Source organism: Salvelinus namaycush, chromosome 26 (genome assembly GCF_016432855.1).
Source record: "Salvelinus namaycush isolate Seneca chromosome 26, SaNama_1.0, whole genome shotgun sequence".
Lineage (NCBI taxonomy): Eukaryota > Metazoa > Chordata > Actinopteri > Salmoniformes > Salmonidae > Salvelinus > Salvelinus namaycush.
This window is the reverse complement of record NC_052332.1, coordinates 23,712,652-23,734,063: the sequence shown is the minus strand read 5'-3', so window position 1 is coordinate 23,734,063 and position 21,412 is coordinate 23,712,652. Positions and strand designations below refer to the sequence as shown.

The 21,412-nt window shown below is 44.3% G+C and overlaps 1 protein-coding gene across 2 annotated transcripts; it reads left to right on the top strand.

Moving 5' to 3' along the window:
• The first annotated feature begins 951 nt into the window (after positions 1-951).
• Positions 952-21,028, top strand: LOC120021695 (gelsolin-like). 2 transcript variants are annotated; one of them, XM_038965532.1, is made up of 16 exons: positions 952-1,114; positions 7,305-7,502; positions 7,977-8,131; positions 8,610-8,771; positions 9,133-9,282; positions 9,467-9,556; positions 9,708-9,840; positions 10,211-10,515; positions 10,853-10,986; positions 11,069-11,159; positions 12,960-13,130; positions 13,251-13,425; positions 13,526-13,653; positions 13,730-13,807; positions 20,053-20,113; positions 20,311-20,480. In XM_038965532.1, exons 2-16 carry the CDS (start codon positions 7,310-7,312, stop codon positions 20,478-20,480), a joined length of 2,196 nt encoding a protein of 731 aa, XP_038821460.1. In that variant the 5' UTR covers positions 952-1,114; positions 7,305-7,309. The 2 variants fall into 2 exon arrangements, with proteins under 2 accessions (XP_038821460.1, XP_038821461.1); XM_038965533.1 differs by lacking the exon at positions 952-1,114 and having other exon boundaries at positions 7,310-7,502; positions 20,311-21,028.
• Positions 21,029-21,412: the final 384 nt, after the last annotated feature.

Genomic DNA, 21,412 nt, shown 5'->3' with positions numbered 1-21,412 from the left:
GATGATCCAATAAATTGTTGATTTAGGTGCAGTCTTACTGGCAGCAATATCCTTGCCTGTGAAGCCCTTTTTGTGCAAAGCAATGATGATGGCACGTGTTTCCTTGCAGTTAACCATGGTTGACAGAGGAAGAACAATGATTCCAAGCACCACCCTCCTTTTGAAGCTTCCAGTCTGTTATTCGAACTCAATCAGCATGACAGAGTGATCTCCAGCCTTGTCCTCGTCAACACTCACACCTGTGTTAACGAGAGAATCACTCACATGATGTCAGCTGGTCCTTTTGTGGCAGGGCTGAAATGCAGTGGAAATGTTTTTTGGGGATTCAGTTCATTTGCATGGCAAAGAGGGACTTTGCAATTCATCTGATCACTCTTCATAACATTCTGGAGTATATGCAAATTGCCATCATACAAACTGAGGCAGCAGACTTTGTGAAAATTCATATTTGTGTTATTCTCAAAACTTTTGGCCACGACTGTACTTTCGTTTTCTGAGTCTACTTTAGTCTTACCAGCAGATGGTGCCATGGTCTCTCCAACAGTGAAGAGGTATTTTATTTTTTATTTATTTATTGTGCCTTTATGTAACTAGGCAAGTCAGTTAAGAACAATTTCTTAATTCTTATTTACAATGACGGCCTAGGTCAATCAAAAGGGGATATTTTATCTTTTTTATCAAAGTGTTGTCAAAATAAACTGCAACATAAGCTAATCGTTTTTCAGTGTTTTATGGGCACGTTTGAATGCATGACACTGAGAAAAAGCGGGGTCATTTTTATTATGTGCTTTCAAACAATCCATTAAAAACAGAATCTGCAAGACGCAGCTGTAGGCTACTCCATCCAATTCATGCAAAATTGGTGGGCTGTAATAGTCAACCATCATGCTGCGTTGTCATCTGTCGTTGTCATCCAGACAGGGCGGGGTTAAATGCCAGGTTACTCCACTTGTAGGTGGGGGAGGCCCTGTTAATGACATAGACGGGAGTTGCCCGGGCCAGACCAGACGCACCCTTCCAAGCAACACAATCCTGTCGAATTAAACCCTCTCCTGTCCCGCATCACCAAAATACCCGCCGCGGCCTAGAAAACGTCTAAATCAGACAGCATAAGGTAAGAAATGCCATTTTGTATGTTAGACATTGTGGAGCGCCACTCCGGTGCCTTTGTTACAATGACACATCAAGTCATTGCAGCAATGTATAAGCCATTTAAAGCTCTGATTTAACCAGAACCGGACCGCTATATTCTTTCTATTATCATTATAGGCTACGTAGACATTGTGGACCGCCCTCCGGTGCCTTTGTTACAATGACGCATCAAAGCAATGCAGAAATGTAGAAGCCATTTAATTAAAGCTTTGATTTAACCAGAACCGGACCGTTATATTCTTTCGATTATCATTATAGGCTACGAGATATATTCTGAAAACGACATTTGCAGTCAGTTCTATACTACCTGGGATGTTTCGTTGGTTGGACACTATTTGCAGCAACTTTAAGTGGGGGGGTCGAGTATTTCCCCCCCCCTTCTGTTTATGGGTCCCCTATTTCGTCAATGTTGCTTTGTTGTTCGTAAATGTGCGTAATTGGAGTAAAACAGCCATCGTTATGAATTAGCAAATGTTAACATAGACACAATGATTTAAATTGAGCTATGCCACATCATGATATCTGAGGATGCCATATATGGACAGAGACGAGAACGTGGATTAAATCATAGGAAAAGCAATGACATTTGCCAATAAAAGAGAACAAAAAGAAAAGCACGTCAAACTGAGGTCGGATTATATTTCCACGCACAATATATTTGATAACACCATTATTATATTAAGTATGTTATACTTTCATGCTGCCCCTGTAGTGTAAAGTAAACTATAATTTAAGAAACAGTAAATATTTTTTTTAAACATTATTTACATTTGTATAGACATTTTATATGTACAAACTCTAGAAAGATTTTCTTCTTACATTATTTCTGGTCACTTTTCATTTTGGAATATCAAAATATTCCTCTTGTTAATGTATATTGTTGGAAAGGCTGAGAAAGGGTGTGTCACACATTGCCCATTTGTTTAGGCCTACTGGGCATATCCCATCAACAGCTGGGCATTCTCTTATCTTTAAATGGACTTCGTAGACACCATAGTAGCACTCACAACTCTAACAACTGGTTTTGCGTGTGTGAGACAGAGTACTCTGGCACTCAGTCAGCAGGGGAATTGTTGTGTCTAAATCTTACACACACAGCTGTGAGAGGGCCCAGACCAAGGCCAGCTGTCTGACACCACAGATTTCAGCACAGCTAATCCCCATGTGACTCACTTTATCAAACTTTATCCACTGTTAGCTGGAACAATAACCAATCATTAGTGTGTGTGTGTTGATCTATGTGTGTGTGTCGATTCTTTAATCCGAGAGAGAGAGACCAGTATGTAGTATGTGTAGCATGAATGTGTGTGTGTGTGTGTGTGTGTGTGGATGAGTGGATATCTGAGGGAGAGGCCTGAGGGAGGAGCCTGAGTGGAGAAAATGAGTCACCCCTGAATCCTCCACTAAGTGCTGAGAAATTTCTCTTGCAAACAGAATTTTAGATTATCAATGCATTATGCATTGATTTGATTTTAAGACGTAACACTTGAACTCTAAGATCTGATCGATGAGCAAAAATTAGGGAACATCCAAGCAGAAAAATTCTAAAACATCCTCTCCTCATTTGTTTAATGTAATCAGTCACACGATTGGTTTATAGAAACAGCTATCAGTTCAATGCAGTGGATCAAATACAGCATCCCCACTTCCCAGTTTGAAGGCTTTGCAGCAGCCAACCCAGAAGACATCCCAAGCTTTTCTTCAGTTCATCTGATACTGAGGAAAGGGCTGGTTCACGGGGGAGGGGTGTACCGTGCATGCCAGCAGCAAGCCTCTGGGGGTGAGAATCCTGGAATGACTGACTCACTTTTACGTGGTTGTGGAGAAGAGGGAGGGGTTATGACTTGCTGAGGTCCTGAGATTTTGTATGGAGTAACTCAGTCTCTTTTTCCCATGTGCCAATGAGGCTGGGACCAGCAGTCACATGACCTGTTCTATTTATACTCCCTCCTGTGGGGTGTGGAGTCTACTTAACTACCCCCTCTGGGTCTCTGGCCAGTACACAGAGCAGATTATCATTAGAGAAGTGACTGAGTGTAGCTTGTGTTGAAACATAACATGCGCATAGTAACCTCTGCTAGTATAGCCTAGCTAGCAGTGGCATAGTTACTTCAATTCTTTAATCATATGTTGCACAACAGTAATTCAAATATTTTTTTCAGAATATTGACAATCTTAAGGGGGTTAGCCATCAGTGACGGAGTTGAGAAGCCACTGACAGAGTTGATAACATACTCAAAACAGCCCCAGGCCATTATTCCTCCTCCACCAAACTTTACAGTTGGCACTATGCATTGGGGCAGATAGGGTTCTCCTGGCATCCGCCAAACCCAGATTCGTCCATCGGACTGCCAGATGGTGAAGCATGATTCATCACTTCAGAGAACACGTTTCCACAGCTCCAGAATCCAATGGGGGTGAGCTTTACACCACTCCAGCCAACGCTTGGTATTGCCCACGGTGATCTTAGGCTTGTGTACGGCTGCTCGGCCGTGGAAACCCGTTTCACGAAGCTCCTGACGAACAGTTCTTGTGCTGATGTTGCTTCCAGAGGCAGTTTGGAAATCTGTACTGAGTGTTGCAAGCGAGGACAGATGATTTTTATGCGCTACGTGCTTCGCGGTCCCGCACTTGGCGGTCCCGTTCTGTGAGCTTGTGTGGCCTACCACTTTGATGATGTTTCCACATCACAATAACAGCACATACAGTTAACCGGGGCAGCTCTAGCAGGGCAGAAATTTGATTAACTGACTTGTTGGTGGCATCCTATGATGGTGCTACACTGAGCTCTTCAGTAAGGCCATTCTACTGCCAATGTTTGTCTATGGAGATTGCATGGCTGTGTGCTCAATTATTATTATTTTTGCATTTAACCCTCAATCTTATCGCTGCGAAGGTCATCGCTGCGAAGGTCGAGTCATGCATCCTCCGAAACATGACCCGCCAAACCCCGGTTCTTAACACCCGCCCACTTAACCCGAAAACCAGCCGCACCAATGTGTCAGAGTAAACACCGTTCAACTGACGAACCGAGGTCAGCCTGCAGGCGCCCAGCCCTCCACAAGGAGTCGCTAGAGGGCGATGAGCCAAGTCAAACCCTCCCCTAAACCGGATGACGCTGGGCCAATTGTGCGCCACCCTATGGGACTCCGGATCACGGTGGGTTGTGATATAGCCCGGGATCGAACCTGGGTTTGTAGTCATGCCTCTAGCACTGCGATGCAGTGCCTTAGACCACTGCGCCACTCGGGAGACCCTTGTGTGCTCGATTTTATACACCTGTCAGCAACGGGTGTGGCTGAAATAGCCAAATCCACTAATTTGCAGGGGTGTCCACATACCTTTGTGTATATATAGTGTATTTTTGCTTCTAAAAATAAAAGTTCAATATAAACAATATGGAAAATTATTATTTTAAAAATCTCCAATAAAAGCAACCATTCTATCAGATCTTTCAGCTCTCTAACAGAGTTGACGTTAGAAAGAAATCTGACGGAGTCAGCGAAATGTAACCTATTTGAACCAAAATGTATATTCTATTGTAATCTATCAGGCAGATGGAATTGACATTTTATGGTTGTGACCATGGTGATTCCAATATTGTTTGTTTAAATCTATCAAAAGTAGAGAACTTTATAGACCATGAGTGGTCTTGTTGCACTACATGTAATGAGGATATGAATAAGGGGTCCTTATGGTATAGATGACCTTGCTCATTCCTTATTCATTTAGGATTTTAGACAAGTCTTTTAGGAATCCCAGTTTTTAGAGAAATATTGTTTAAAGCCACAGAGGGCTATTGCAAGAAACTACATCAAATCATTTTTAAGTTAATATCCATTATTTCCCGTTTTTAGAATTTTAAACAGTTTTTTGGAGTTTGAAATTGGCATCCTTTGCTCCGGACAAAGGCATTTCCAGGCATAGTTCCTACACGTAAATTAATAATATTGAAAGTATTTAGAAAATTCCCAAAACAAATATTTTCCTCATAAGATTCCCCTTAATGTAAATGTTAAGCTCAAATAATGCAAAAAAAATAATCTACTATAAAAACAAAGTTTCCCTGCTGAACAAGGATTGTCCCAACTTTCAAGAATCCCTGAGCTAATTTCCTGCTTTTCTACACATTTTGCCATGAGGAATTTCCCGCAATGCAAATAGATGGAGGCATGGAAACACAGTGAGCTGCAGCTGTTGTTCTCTCTATCTGAGACATGATAATGCTTGTGGTGTACAGAGTTTCAGGTAACAGCTGAGTTGGGCTGATCTGTCAATATAGATCACTGTGCGCTTGCTGTAAGTCTGACTTTATGAAATGGTTATATATTAAACTGAAACAGGAATGTATATGTTGTTTATGATCCAGGGTGTGTTCCCTGTTTGCTCTCCACAGTGGCAAAAAGTGTAAAAGGACAGATACCCGTGTGAATGAAAACAACATCAATATAAAACTTTTAGATGATCATGACGGCTAAGAGACTTACTACCATGTCTTCATGTCAGAAAAGAGGGTAAAAATAATGTGTGGCTGTTTGTGAAATAAGTCAAAGGTTTAAAAGAGGAGACCAATGAAAAAGGAACCCCAGATTCTTTGGGTCAGGGTTGCATGAATTTTGAACCAACGACTTCTCTCTCCCAAACAAGGTCACGAGCGGATTCTTTCCATGGTTGTGGCCAGTGGGCTGTCAAGAAGAATGGCAAGGCCTGCTCTGATGCTGACGGTTAGTCATACAAACTGAGAAGGAGCCTGCTCAAACCGCAGTCTTTTTCTAAGTAAATGACTTGGTCTAGAGTCGACAGGCACGCAGATTGGCCGCGGTGCAGAAAACACAGGGTTTTTACTCTCTAGAACACAGCCTTATTTAGGTGCACAGAACAGCCTGTGTAAGCTGTCTGGAACGTTAAGTGTGGATCTAATTGATTCAGGGTGTGTTATGCTGTATGGATGTGGGCCTACAGTAATTGTCATTTTAAGTATTATTATTTGAACTGTTGTGTTTTAGAAAATGGATGAAGTCACCACTCATCTTGATTAGTCACTACTTACAAAAGCTGAAAAAATATAGATGTCTGACACTTTCCTCTGTGGGCAACAACTTACGGGTCTGGGTGCTGTGGAAACAATGTGTGGCAGGGCTACTGTACAGGAACCAACTGAGGCATGATTGCCTGGCAGCTAGACAACTGGCAGACATTTTGGAAATGCTTTTCTATGGTCATTATAGTGACCTGCAAAGAGGATAGGAGGAAGGAGTTGTCTGCCAGTTAGACATTAACAGGATATGCTGCTAATGTCTTCAAAATCTAAAAAATGTCCACATGCCAAAATTACCTCAAGTACAGTAGGTGGTAATCTCACTGAGCGTAGGCACCCACTTGAATCTTTTAATAGAGCTCCTCTTGGCTTTTTGGTTTCTGATATGAATGAAGTGTGATATTTGTGGACCTGTCTCATTGGGCTGTGTGTGTGCACTGTGCTGTAGTTCATCTTTGGTCTCTCCCGGGGAGTCTCCCCTCTCCTCTACACACACTCATCCTGCAGTAGAGGCTGCTGAGGGGAGGATGGCTCATAATAATGTCTGGAACTACGCAAATGGAATGGCATTGGTGTGGAAGTGGAAGTGCAAATGGAAGTGCATTGGTATCAAATACATCAAACACATGTAAACCATGTGTTTGATGTATTTGATACCAATGCACTTATTCCGCTCCAGCCATTACCACAAGCCCGTCCTCCCCAATTAAGGTGCCACCAACCTCCTATGTCGTCCTGTGGTGGCACCAGTGCTGGGACTGTCTGTTCCAAACTGAGTCACAGCACTTCCTGTTCAGAGAGAGAAGGAAACACCCAGAGCACAGGGTGCCAATGAGTCATTACACCAACTGGACATTAATAACTCACTACTTGAAACGTTATATCCATGGCAACATCTCTGAGTAAAGGGAGTGGCTCCCCTCTGCAAACTATACCCACAAACACTAAAGATTGACGTTTATTGTTTTTCACGAGATCGATTTTGAAAGAGTTCTCACGGAATAACCCATTTCTCTTAGCAGTAACCGTCTTATCCTAACTATAATTGGTTAACAACGATCTTCTATACATCATCCATACCTTCTAACCCAGTGTGTGTGATTTCTCCATGCAGGCAGCATGGTGTACCATCCTGAGTTTGAGAAGGCTGGCCAACAGGCGGGCCTGCAGGTGTGGAGGATTGAGAAGTTTGACCTGGTGGCAGTGCCAGAGAACCTGTATGGAAGCTTCTACACGGGAGACGCCTACCTCGTCCTCAACACCATCAAGCAGCGCTCTGGGAACCTGCAGTATGACCTGCACTTCTGGCTGGGTGAGGACAGAACCAGGAGAAGGATGGGTTGCATTACAAATCCTGGTGGATATGATTGAGGTCATAGAAATATAATTACTAGAACGGGAATTTTTCTTGATGTCAATGTACTGCGATGGGTGGTCCGGCAGCCATATTGAGTGTAATTCTATCTCTATGATTGATGTACACAGGCAGAGTGCTGAGTCAGGCCCATTTTATTGTATTGTATTGATCATGCCTACTTTTAGGTAGCCTGTTAGATCGAACCTTAGCAGAATGTTATGGGAAATGTACTGAGTGAGTGATGCCCAAACTAGGTTCATTCATTGTACCGGTATGTATCAATTGGGTTTTGCTTTAGGGAAATAGTAATCCGTGACATCTGTGAGATCTAGCAGACGAACCAGCCATTGGGGGTTGGGCCTCCATTGACAGACCAGAGAACAAAACGTTGTAATTCAGTGTGTAACGTCCGTGGTTTCTCTGCTCCAGGCGATTTCTGCACCCAGGATGAGAGTGGAGCAGCAGCCATCTTCACAGTCCAGATGGATGACTATCTGGGGGGTAAACCCATCCAGTACCGTGAGGTCCAGGGACATGAGTCCAAAGTATTCCTGGGTTACTTCAAGGCTGGACTGAAGTACTTGGTGAGATATTATTTGAGATCATTTTCTTTTGGCATTATTGCTACAATCCTGTCCATGACACATGATATTGCTTTCATACCTCAGGTGAGGTTATTGCTATGCACTATGCAGTAGTCTATACCTGAATGGTTTTGGAGTAACTGACCTAGTCAACCTTTTAATGGGAATAAAGTATAAAGTATTCCTCCATACAATTCCTAGAATTGGAATTGTATGGAGGAAATGTGTCCTAGAAATGTGAATGACTCCATTAAATGTGTTTATTTATTTAACCAGGCAAGTCAGTTAAGAACACATTCTTATTTACAATGACGACCTACAGGGGAACAGTGGGTTAACTGCCTTGTTCAGGTGCAGAACGAAAGATTTTTTACCTTGTCAGGGATTCGATCCAGCTACCTTTCGGTTTCTGGCCCAACGCTCTAACCACTAAGCTACCTGCATAATAACTGTACCATATAATTTGTCACTGTTTTAGAAAGGAGGTGTGGCATCTGGGTTCAAACATGTGGTCACCAACGAGGTGGTTATGCAGCGGCTGCTGCAGGTCAAAGGTCGCCGTGTTGTCAGGGCAACGGAGGTGCCTGTCAGCTGGGACAGCTTCAACCAGGGAGACTGCTTCATCCTGGACCTAGGAAGCGTGAGTTACCATCAGCCTGAGGGAGACAGTGTACTTTTAAGTTTCATATAGGACATGGCGCCATCAAACATTGGCGTCACATTTCAATAATAAAATGGAGAAGCATGCACAATGTAAGTTTTACATCTTGCTTACAATAAAATATAAACATTTAATAGTACAAGTACCCTTAGAATTCTTGCAAACTAATTCCTGGTCGATGCTGACCACATAATAATACATGGGATTTTATGCGTCTTTCAAAAAAAACAAGAACACTGTACAGCAAAGAGTATAAAACAAAACAAGAATGATCAAATAAAATGAATAAACGCTCCTTAGCTTATTCCTGTCTTTGTGTTGTGTATCCCTCATCCCACAGGAGATCTACCAGTGGTGTGGCTCCCAGAGCAACCGCTTTGAGAAGCTGAAGGCCACCCAGGTTGCCAAGGGTATCCGTGACAACGAGCGCAGTGGGCGAGCCCGCGTGTACGTGTGTGACGAGGGGGCGGAGAGAGACAAGATGATAGAGGTGAGATCATAAACAACTAAAGAACAGGAGGGTCTCCCTACTCTCTTTATCTCTCTCTATGTCTGTGATTTGTTGACGTCTATTATGGTGTTTAATGGATGTTTGAATGAACTCCAGCTGTGGTAAAATTATTGTTTTCTTTTCTGAAGTATATCTAAAAGCGATTTTCTCTGTGCATCTTCAGGTTCTGGGAGATAAATCAGACCTGCCTGAAGGATCCTCTGATGACATCAAAGCAGATGCCTCAAACAGGAAAATGGCCAAACTGTACAAGGTTGGAGAACAGTGAACAAACCACTGAAACGAACATCCAACTGGTCTAGTTGCATTATGAGGACTTTTCACATACACCTGTGCCTAACAAGAGAAAAACACATCTCTGATCTCTCCTCTACAACTCTTCTGTCTCTCCTCCTCTCCCCCAGGTGTCCAATGGCAGTGGAGACATGGCCATGTCCATGGTGGCAGCAGAGAACCCATTCTCCCAGAGTGCACTGGAGTCCAGTGACTGCTTCATCCTGGATCATGGCTCTGATGGCAAGATCTTCGTCTGGAAAGGTCTGTTGGGGTCACCCAATATCAAATATTATCATCAGCTGATTCTGCAAGTCAATTAAAGCACAATAGCTAAACTTGTTTTGGCATGGTATGGTTGCTTTCATGTCCATTTGGTAACACTTAAAGTGTAGCATTACAGACCACATTTAAAGAATGAGACATTGAACAGTGTCACATGATGAACTCCCAGAGATAATATGATGCAACTGGAAGGGGGTTCTTCTTTAAAAAGATAATGGTCCTCTGTTATCAACCATGCTGATAGTTATACATAGAAACTCTAAAGACTGAAAATCAACATCTAAGTGGTTTAATTAATTAAACCTATTTTTTTGTATTTCTCTTCCCTCTCCCGCGCACTCTCACCCAGGCAAAGAAGCCAACCTTGAGGAGCGTAAGGCAGCCATGAAAGCAGCAGATGAGTTCATCAAGAAGATGGGCTACCCAAAACACACACAGGTGCAGATCCTGCCGGAGATGGGAGAGACGCCGCTCTTCAAGCAGTTCTTCAAGAACTGGCGTGACAAGGACCAGACAGAGGGCCTGGGCGTGGCCTACGTCTCCAACAGCATCGCCAAGATAGCGAAGGTGTCCTTCGATGCCGCCACGCTCCACGACTCCCCTGCCATGGCTGCCCAGCACGGCATGGTGGACGGCGGCAACGGAGAGAAGCAGGTGAGCGGACGAGAGGAAGGGCTGGAGGGGCTGGAGCATGTGTAGACAGCAAGCCTTCCCATTAATCTTTCTTAGAGTAACTATCATGAGTATTGCTATGAGTAACTATCAACTTTACATAGTAGGTCTATTATACAGCAATAGCATTCTGTGAGGCAGTCATGTGTGGGTTTCAGCCCAATGCAGTCAAAACAGGAAGGATATTAAATAGTAAAACATATCACAATCAAATGAGTGGGACATGATTATGCATGATACACGCTGTATTTACATATACAGCTTTGTTTCAGTAGCCTGCCACAACTAGGGGTCACATCATGTGTATGTTTATGTACAGATCTGGCGTATTGAGGGATCAGACAAGGTGGAAGTGGACCCCTCCACACACGGACAATTCTATGGGGGAGACAGTTACATCATCCTCTACAACTATCACCATGGAGGACGCCAAGGGCACATTATCTACATGTGGTAAGATAGACATTAAAGTAGAAAATAAACAGTAGAAACTATCATAAGAGATATTTTGCATACTAACTGGAGTCTTTCTCAGGCAGGGAAGTGATTCTTCCCAGGACGAAATTGGTGCTTCAGCCATCTTGGGTGCCCAGTTGGACGATGAGCTGGGTGGTGGGCCTGTGCAGGTAATGAGTAGGTTTGTGTATGGAAGTGGCTTTCTTTTCCCATTGCATATTCCTTTTTTCTATACTTTCCTCTTGGCCTCATCTGTATTCAGCCCAGTAACCTCCTTCCTTACCAGTGTGTCCGCTCATTCTCCCTTTTCCTCCTCTCCCTCCTCCGCTCATTGCTTCCTGTCATTTCCTGACTCTGTTTTTTCCAGGTTGCTGGGGCTCCTATTACCACCCAGGTACTCCCCTGTCAGGGCTGCATGACTCAGTACATAGCCCAGGCATGGGGGACTTAGAATCTGTGTATTTAACTGATATGGCTCAATGTGTTTACAGAGAAATCAAACAGGACATTCCAAAGCCATGTTTATGAGGGAGTTCCCTTTGACCTCACTGATTCTGTTGCATTATCTATTTAACTAGGCAAGTCAGTTAGGAACAAATTCTTATTTACAATGATGGCCTACCCCAGCCAAACCCTCCCCCAATCCTGACGACACTGGGCCAATTGTGCGATCACGATCGAAAACAGGCCTGAAGTGATGCCTCTAGCACTGCGATGCAGTGCCTTAGACCGCTGCGCCACTCACGATCACTCTGACACATACTACTGTTCCCAGACCAGCCTATTTTCTGGTATGCAGTGGGGGGAGAGAGCTCTCTTGCTTGTCCTTAAGAACTTAGTTCTACTCAAGCAAGGACCATTGCATAGGTTATCTAGAGGCCACCAGCGATTCTAGGTTGTCTTGTATGCTGCAGTTCTTTATGATTTAACTAGATCATGCCTTGGCTGTGTATAAGGTTTGATGCTCTGGGAATGTCTGTGACCATCTCTTGCTGTGTGTCTGTCTATGCCTGTCAGTGTCTCACCCTCCTGTCTATATACACTCTGAAAATGTTTGCCGTGCACTGCGTAGTTATGTTATTGATGTGTTTTAATGCATGACTAACAGTGATCCTAAGTTTGTGTAGAAGCCCACCAGGGTGGAAACTTCCATCACAAACCTGTTTATGTTCCAAGCAACTGTCCATGAAGTCAAAACGCTGATGACACAGGTCATCTCCCATACATTTGTAACAGTATAATTCATAGTCATGCAAAATAAACAGCATTTGAGACTAACTTTGCCTCAAGTTCTCAGTACAGAGGCTCCTTATTTCACTCAATATGCACCTAATATCTCTCTAACCCTTCGTCCAGCAGTCTCCAATTTTGGGAGAAAAAATCTGAAACTAGGCTTTGTGCAGGCCCACGCAGGTCCCAAACTTTCAGGAATGGTGTTGAGAGGAGAATAAACACACTTGAGTGACTGAAAAGTGAGATAGCCACACAGTCCATCAGCCTGGGAGGGGGAGAGAAGGCCCCCATTGTGCTGGGGGATGACGAGGCAAGCTAGCTGCATCCAGCAAACAGGACGCCCTGCTGTCAGACAGCTAGACATACAGACAGGCGCACAGCATGCTGGGAGATTAGGGTAGGGAGCGCCATGGAACACTTAACTCTGTCAGAGTTTTCCTACCCTGTTGTTGTTCAGAGCTCACTGCTGCCACCCTGTGGGATATTATTGTAGACACATGCAAGGCTGCGTCACAAATATGTCCATAGATTTCCAGGTTGATGTAATTCAATACAATTATATTCTTCCAAAGATCCACTGCTTCTTGATTTTCTCTGCATTTGGTCTCAGAATTTCTTATTGCACAGATAATTATTGTGAAATTATACAGCATGAATCACCATGATTAACAATGTGTCCAACTACTGTACATCACAACAGTATAGATGTTTGTTAACTAGTTTGCTCTGTGGTCCAGGTGAGAGTAGTCCAGGGCAAGGAGCCAGCTCACCTCATGAGCCTGTTCAGGGGGCAGCCCATGGTGGTATACAAGGGAGGTACGTCCAGAGACGGGGGTCAGTCCGCTCCTGCAGAAACACGACTGTTCCAGGTGCGCTCCAACTCTGCAGGGTGCACAAGAGCTGTGGAGGTGAGTAACATGGGGATAGTGCCCTGTTTTTCTGAAATTAGCTACTCAACTGCACTATATTTAAATACATGACACTCGTGGTCATTTTCCACACACCATGTTTCATCCATCCACCTCTAGGTTGATGCTGTGTCCTCCAACCTGAACTCCAACGACACCTTCCTCCTGGTGACCCCAGCAGCCTCATTCATGTGGGTGGGCCAGGGGGCCAGTGACACTGAGAAAAATGGCACCCAGCAGCTCTGTGACATTCTGGGGGTGACCTCCTCAGAACTGTCTGAGGGTGGAGAGACTGGTATGTACTGTACATTGTGGCAATGAACTTAGGCTTTTCTTTGCTCTGTGGCTGTCTGTAGCATGTCCTAACCAACTGCCTGCTGTGTGTCTCTGTGCAGATGACTACTGGGAGGCTCTGGGAGGGAAGGCAGCGTACCGCACCTCTTCCAGACTGAGAAGCAAGGACAAGATGGACGCCCATCCACCCAGGCTCTTTGCCTGCTCCAACAAGACCGGAAACTTCATTGTGAGTCCCATATTATTACTTTCAGCCGTGCGTGGTTAACCTGGTCTTTCTAATGCTCCTGGTTTCCTCTACCCAGATTGAGGAGGTACCTGGGGAGATGACCCAAGAGGATCTGGCTACCGATGATGTCATGCTCATGGACACATGGGATCAGGTAGATACAACACATGTGGATATGATTAAGTGTGGAGATGTATTAACAGTAACACAGTGGATAACAGATGAATTGTCACTTTGATAATGTTCTCATACTGTTTTACCCACTTCATGTGTATATACTGTATTCTAGTCAAGGTTCATCCTATATAACTACTGCTCCACACACCTTATCTATTCATATAGTGTCCATCATTTCTATACATATCATATACATGCATGTGTTTTAATTTTATTTCACCTTTATTTAACCAGGTAGGCCAGTTGAGAACAAGTTCTCATTTACAACTGCGACCTGGCCAAGATAAAGCAAAGCAGTGCGACAAAAAACAGAGTTACACATGGGATAAACAAACGTACAGTCAATAACAATAGAAAAATCTATTTACAGTGTGTGCAAATGGAGTAAGGAGGTAAGGCAATAAATAGGCCATAGTAGCGAAGTAATTACAATTGAGCAAATTAACACTGGAGTGATAGATGAGCAGATGATGTGCAAGTAGAAATACTAGTGTGCAAAAGAGCAAAAAAAGTAAATAAAAACAATATGGGGATGAGGTAGGTAGTTGGATGGGCTATTTACAGATGGGCTGTGTACAGCTGGGGAATGACCGCGGCAGCTTTCCAATCTTTAGGAATCTCGGACGATATACGAAAGGTTGAACAGACTAGTAATAGGGATTGCAACAATGGCGGCAGATAATTTTAGAAATAGGGTCCAGATTGTCTAGCCCAGCTGATTTGTACAGGTCTTGCAGCTCTTTCAGAACATCCGCTATCGGGATTTGGGTGAAGGAGAAGCTGGGGAGGCTTGGGCAAGTAGCTGCGAGGGGTGCGGAGCTGTTGGCCGGGGTTGGGGTAGCCAGGAGGAAAGCATGGCCAGCCGTAGAGAAATGCTTATTGAAATTCTCGATTATCGTGGATTTATTGGTGGTGACAGTGTTTCCTAGCCTCAGTGCAGTGGGGAGCTGGGAGGAGGTGCTCTCATTCTCCATGGACTTTAGTGTCCCAGAACTTTTTTGAGTTAGAGCTGCAGGATAAATATTTATGTTTGAAAAAGCTAGCCTTTGCTCTCCTAACTGACTGTGTGTATTGGTTCCTGACTTCCCTGAAAAGTTGCATATCGCGGGGACTATTCGATGCTAGTGCAGTACGCCACAGGATGTTTTTGTGCTGGTCGAGGGCAGTCAGGTCTGGAGTGAACCAAGGGCTATATCTGTTCTTAGTTCTACATTTTTTGAAAGGGGCATGCTTATTTAAGATGGTGAGGAAATTACTTTTAAAGAACAACCATGCATCCTCTACTGACGGGATGAGGTCAATATCCTTCCAGGATACCCGGGGCAGGTCGATTAGAAAGGCCTGTTCGCGGAAGTGTTTTAGGGAGCGTTTGACAGTGAGGAGGGGTGGTCGTTTGACCGCGGACCCATAACGGATGCAGGGAATGAGGCAGTGATCGCTGAGATCCTGATTGAAAACAGCAGAGGTGTATTTGGAGGGCAGGTTGGTCAGAATAATATCTATGAGGGTGCCTATGTTTACAGATTTAGGGTTGTACCTGGTGGTTTCCTTGATAATGTGTGAGATTGAGGGCATCTAGCTTAGATTGTAGGATGGCCGGGGTGTTAAGCATATCCCAGTTTAGGTCACCTAGCAGAACGAACTCTGAAGATAGATGGGGGGCAATCAATTCACATATGGTGTCCAGGGCACAGCTGGGAGCTGAGGGGTGGTCTATAACAGGCGACAACAGTGAGAGACTTATTTCTGGAAAGATTCATTTTAAATATTAGAAGCTCGAACTGTTTGGGCATAGACCTGGAAAGTATGACAGAACTCTGCAGGCTAACTCCTCCCCCTTTGGCAGTTCTATCTTAACAGAAGATAGATGGAATGGGATGGAAATCTCAGAATTTTTGGTGGCCTTTCTAAGCCAGGATTCAGACACGGCAAGGACATCAGGGTTGGCGGAGTGTGCTAAAGCATTGAGTAAAACAAACTTAGGGAGGAGGCTTCTGATGTTAACTTCTTGCCGGATCCCTTTAGCGGGATCATTTTCGTAAACAACCGCTGAATTAGAGCGCCAAATTCAAAAAAAATACAAAAAATATTTCTAATCATGAAATCACAAGTGAAATATACCAAAACACAGCTTAGCTTGTTGTTAATCCACCTATCGTGTCAGATTTTGAAAATTTGCTTTACAGCGAAAGCAATCCAAGCGTTTGTGAGTTTATCAATCACTAGACAAAACAGTAAGAACAGCTAGCCTCAAATTAGCTTGGTCACGAAAGTCAGAAAAGCAATAAAATTAATCGCTTACCTTTGATAATCTTCGGATGTTTGCACTCACGAGACTCCCAGTTACACAATAAATGTTATTTTTGTTCGATAAAGATTAGTTTTATAACCAAAAACCGCCATTTGGTTTGCGCATTATGTTCAGAAAACCACAGGGTCGTTCCGGTCCTGAAAGGCAGACAAATTCCAAAAAGTATCCGTAATGTTCGTAGAAACATGTCAAACTTTTTTTTATAATCAATCCTCGGGTTGTTTTTAACATACATAATCGATAATATTTCAACCGGACGGTAACCTATTCAATACTACAGAGAAAGAAAATGTCGAGCTATATCTCTCGCGCGCAGGAACTAATCAAAAGACACCTGATGCGTTTTGAAAAATCTCGCTCATTTTTCAAAATAAAAGCTTGAACCTATGTCTAAAGCCTGGTCACAGCCTGAGGAAGCCATTGGGAAAGGAATCTGGTTGATACCCCTTTAAATGGAGGGGCAGGCAACGGAACAGGGATTTTTCCAAATAAAAAGGCACTTCCGGGTTGGATTTCCTCAGGTTTTCGCCTGCAAAATCAGTTCTGTTATACTCACAGACAATATTTTGACAGTTTTGGAAAGTGTTAGTGTTTTCTATCCTAATCTGTCAATTATATGCATATTCTAGCATCTGGACCTGAGAAATAGTCTGTTTACCTTGGGAACGTTATTTTTCCAAACATAAAATTTCTGCCCCCTAGCTGAAAGAAGTTAACATGCGTGAAACCAAGGCTTTTACGGTTACATAAGTCAACAAATGAGTGCGCATGGAGACACACAGGGCCTGGGTTAACCTCTACATCACCCGAGGAACAGAGGAAGAGTAGGATGAGGGTACGGCTAAAGGCTATCAAAACTGGTCGTCTAGTGCATTGGGGACAGAGAATAAAAGGAGCAGATTTCTGGGCATGGTAGAATAGATTCAGGGCATAATGTACAGACAGGGGTAGGGTGCGGGTACAGTGGAGGTAAACCTAGGTGACGATGAGAGAGGTTGCATCTCTGGAGGCACTAGTTATGCTAGGTGAGGTCACCGCATGTGTGGGATGTGGGACAAAAGAGGTATCTGAGGCATGTTGAGTGGGGCTAGGGGCTCCGCAGTAAAATAAAACAATGATAACTACACTAAACAACAGTATACAAGGCATATTGACATTAGAGAGAGACATACAGCGAGCCATAAAGCAATCACAGGTGTTGGTTGGGACAGCTAGCTAAGACAACAACGGGTAAGACAACAGCAGCTAATCAGCTAAGACAACAACAGGTAAAATGGCGATGAATGGGCAGAGAGGGTCAGTTAACTACACACAGGGCCTGAGTTCGAGGCTGGGGCCGACAGATAAACAAAATGGAGTACTGTGATTTAATGAACAGTCCAGCAGGCATCAGCTATGTAGCCAGGTGATCATAGGGTCCAGTGAACAGCAATAGATGAAACAGGGAAGCCATTAGGTAGTCGTTACTACGCTAGCAAGCAGTCTGGTATGCTCAGGGTTGATATCGCTCTGTGCAGACTGGTGGGTATTATCCAGGCTAAAAGTGGCTGGTGTCTGAGCTAAAGGTAAAGGCCGCTAGCAGTGGCTAACAATGACTAAATAGCTAGTAGCTAATTAGCTGGTTAGCATCTGATGGCTAGCTTCTGATGAGGTTCTAGCTATAAGGTCTAAAAATAGCAGATTCCTATCACATTGGGTGAGGCGGGTTGCCGGAAGGTATATTTAATTTAAAAATGGAAAAAGAGATTGAAATATATACAAAAAAGACAAACATTTTTACACGGGACAATGACAAACACGTCTGCACTGCTACGCCATCTTGGATCAAGTGCATTCGGAAAGTATTCAGACCTTCTCTTTTTCCACATTTTGTTACGTTACAGCCTTATATGCCCAGGGTCCCTGTGAACGTGCCTTAGGCATGCTGCAAGGAGGCATGAGGACTGCAGATGTTGCCAGGGCAATAAATTGCGATGTCCATACTGTGAGACGCCTAAGACAGCGCTACAGGGAGACAGGATGGACAGCTGATCGTCCTTGCAGTGTCAGACCACGTAACAACACCTGCATAGGATCGGTACATCCGAACATCACACCTGCGGGACAGGTACAGGATGGCAACAAAAACTGCCCGAGTTACACCAGGAACGCACAATTGATCCATCAGTGCTCAGACTGTCCGCAATAGGCTGAGAGAGGCTGGACTGAGGGTTTGAGGACAACAAAGTCAAAGTATTGGAGTGGCCATCACAAAGCCCTGACCTCAATCTCATTGAAAATTTGTGGGCAGAACTGAAAAAGCGTGTGCGATCAAGGAAGCCTACTAACCTGACTGGTGATCCTAAGTGACCTAAGAAAGATTATTTTTACTAGGATTAAATGTCAGGAATTGTGAAAAACTGAGTTTAAATGTATTTGGCTAAGGTGTATGTAAACTTCCGACTTCAACTGTAGTTTACTGTGTGGCCAGGCTCGTCTCGAGGGCCCACTGATAGCATCGACTCTTCTTGACCCGGGCAATTCCATGCGAGGTGTCTCCGGGAGCCACACTCAAAACACCTCCTTTGGTCTTCATCCACCTGGAGTCGTCGGCGGCGGGTCGACTCTCCCCCGGCTGTCTCTCCGCGGGTCTACAGTACTTTAGCCCGGCTGACTGTCAGATTGGGGAGTACGGTGGTGGGGTCATCCATCCGTCCCCTCCGACTGCTCCCGGACTCAGCCTGCGTCTTGTTCAGCAAGGCCTCAGTATTCTGTTGCGTCTCCACGTTTCCCAAGAGGTCCTCCAAGGTCAGTGGCGCGCATAGGTGCCCTCTTCATGTCATGAGATAACGCCCGTAAGAAGTGATCCATGAACACTTTGCTGATAACGGGGAGGTTGTACCCGTAGCGGCTGAGCTGCCTTTTCGGTCTTTGAGGTCATAATATGCCTTTTGGGCGTCTCCGGACAGGAATGGTGCCAGCAGACTCACCCACTTTGCCTTCGGCCATCCCTCCCGAAGTGCTGTCCATTCAAACGTGCAGAGGTAGGTCTCGATGTCGTCATCTTCCATTAGCTTGATTAAAAACTGACTGATTGGGATGCAATTCGGTCTGCATTTTTCCTCGCAGCTTCCTGACTTCCTCAAGCTGTCTTCTGTAGACACTGTTCTTCCAGCGTTCGTTCTTGTCTGTACTGTTGCGCTTGTTGGGCCCGAACTAACTGAGCTATCAACTCGTCCATGCTGATACTGCGTAAACGTCAACCCTGGTCTGACCACGTTGTCAGACTTGCCCGCATTCTCAAACACTTGTGGCAGACCAAGGGGTTTGATCAAGACTTTTACACAGATCAGGCACAGACATAAATGAAACTGATTTAACTGATGTATTTAAAACAATAAAGGAAAAGAAAAGAAGCCAGTCTCCTCCAGGAGACCTCTTCCGGGTTACCACGTTCTGGGCTCTGGGGAATGCTGTCTACTCTGGTGTAGAACACCGAGCCCCTCGGTTCTAGAAGACCGTGAGCACGTCTATCCGGTAGCAACCTCTCACTACCTCCAACCCTCCCGTTTGCTGCCCTCCTGGTAGCTTTATGGGCCCCGTATGGCTGGTGAGCAATCAGCCCCTTGGTTACTCACCAGCTTCAATCAGCCCCAATTAGTCTTGGCCGGAGGACCCGTCGAGATCTGGCACATCCAGAATAGGGAGCCACCGCTGCGTGATGTAGACTCTCTGTCACCAGGCCTCGATGAGTCTCCCCCTGGCGGCTTGTCCGCGGTACGCCACAGTATTGTTAGGTATTACTGTTGGAACTAGGAACATAAGCATTTCACTACATCCGTGACAACATCTGCAAAATATATGTACACGACCAATGAAATTGATTTGAATTGCTGTATGTAGTCTAATGTAGGTTGAATATCCTCTTCTAGGTGTTTGTCTGGATCGGGAATGAAGCCCATGAAGAGGAGAAGACTGAGGCTATGGCCTCCGGTAAGTGAATATGGAAAACTGTTGCTGAATTGAATTATTCATTCATTATCATCTAGACTGTTTTCCATAGAGAATGTACATGGCATGCTGTCTTTTGAGTGCATTACTCATGTCATGACCAAAATCATTTGGTTGAGAAGTTTACCACTGGGAAAACTGCCCTCTATAGAACCCTAATTTAATCCCCTCCTCCCTAGCTGTGCGTTACATTGAGTCAGACCCTGCCAACCGTGACCACAGGACGCCCATCGTGAAGATCAAGCAAGGGTTCGAGCCGCCCACGTTCACCGGCTGGTTCCTGGGCTGGGACCATGAGTACTGGACCAGCGACCCCCTGGAGCGTGCCATGGCTGAGCTGGAGCTCTGAACCCTCACCTTTAAACCTGCTGCCTGACTCTACCACACACACTGAGCAGCTCCAGTCATGAGACTTTCAATGGTTGAACCCTTTATGCCCTGCCAACCTCCTTACTTCTGAGTGCCAGAGGGAGAAGGATGCTTTTTGTAAAAATAAAAAAAGATATATCGAGAGTGTAGAACAGGCTTTCATACACCTGTTGAGCTGACACAGAGCACTGGTGCACTATATTAATCTCTCCTGGTAATACTTTATTAGCTTTTATACATATGCAAATAAGCATGTAAGTGACCAATAATAAGGGCTTAAATAGAACCGCAGGCTTAGATAAGGGAATCTGCATGGATATTTAAATATTTTATGTGTGAGATATGCTATAAACTTATTTCTACGATGTCAACAGTAGACTGTTTCTCGCTATTCAGAATCTCACAATTTCAACATGAAGAACCTAGCATATTACATTGAACAAAAATATAAACGCAACATTTAAAGTGTTGGTCCAATGTTTCATGAGAATGAAATAAAAGATACCAGAAATGTTCCATTCGCACAAAAAGCTGAGGAGTATTTCTGTCTGTAATAAAGCCCTTTTGTGGGGAAAAACTCATTCTGATTGGCTGGGCCTGGCTCCCAAGTGTGTGGGCCTAAGCCCTCCCAGGCCCACCCATGGCTGCACCCCTGCCCAGAAATCCATAGGTTAGGGCCTAATGAATTTATTTAAATTGACTTTCCTTATGTGAACTGTAACTCAGTAAAATCTTTGAAATTGTTGCATGTTGCGTTTATATTTTTGTTCAGTGTACAATCCTCTGAACCAGAGGCAGGGAGTAATGCAGAAAAACACACTGCCAGACATAACCCCACCCAAGTAATAAAACCATTATAGCCTTAATCTATAATACTTCATGTTCAGTATGAAGTTACTCGTCAATGCAGTG

Excerpts from the sequence above, each read along its gene's own strand:
- LOC120021695 (XM_038965533.1), top strand. The coding sequence starts at position 7,310 with ATGGTGTACCATCCTGAGTTTGAGAAGGCTGGCCAACAGGCGGGCCTG. Across the intron at positions 9,283-9,466 it reads AGAGAGACAAGATGATAGAG|GTTCTGGGAGATAAATCAGA; the intron begins GTGAGATCATAA and ends GTGCATCTTCAG. Across the intron at positions 13,808-20,052 it reads TCATGGACACATGGGATCAG|GTGTTTGTCTGGATCGGGAA; the intron begins GTAGATACAACA and ends ATCCTCTTCTAG.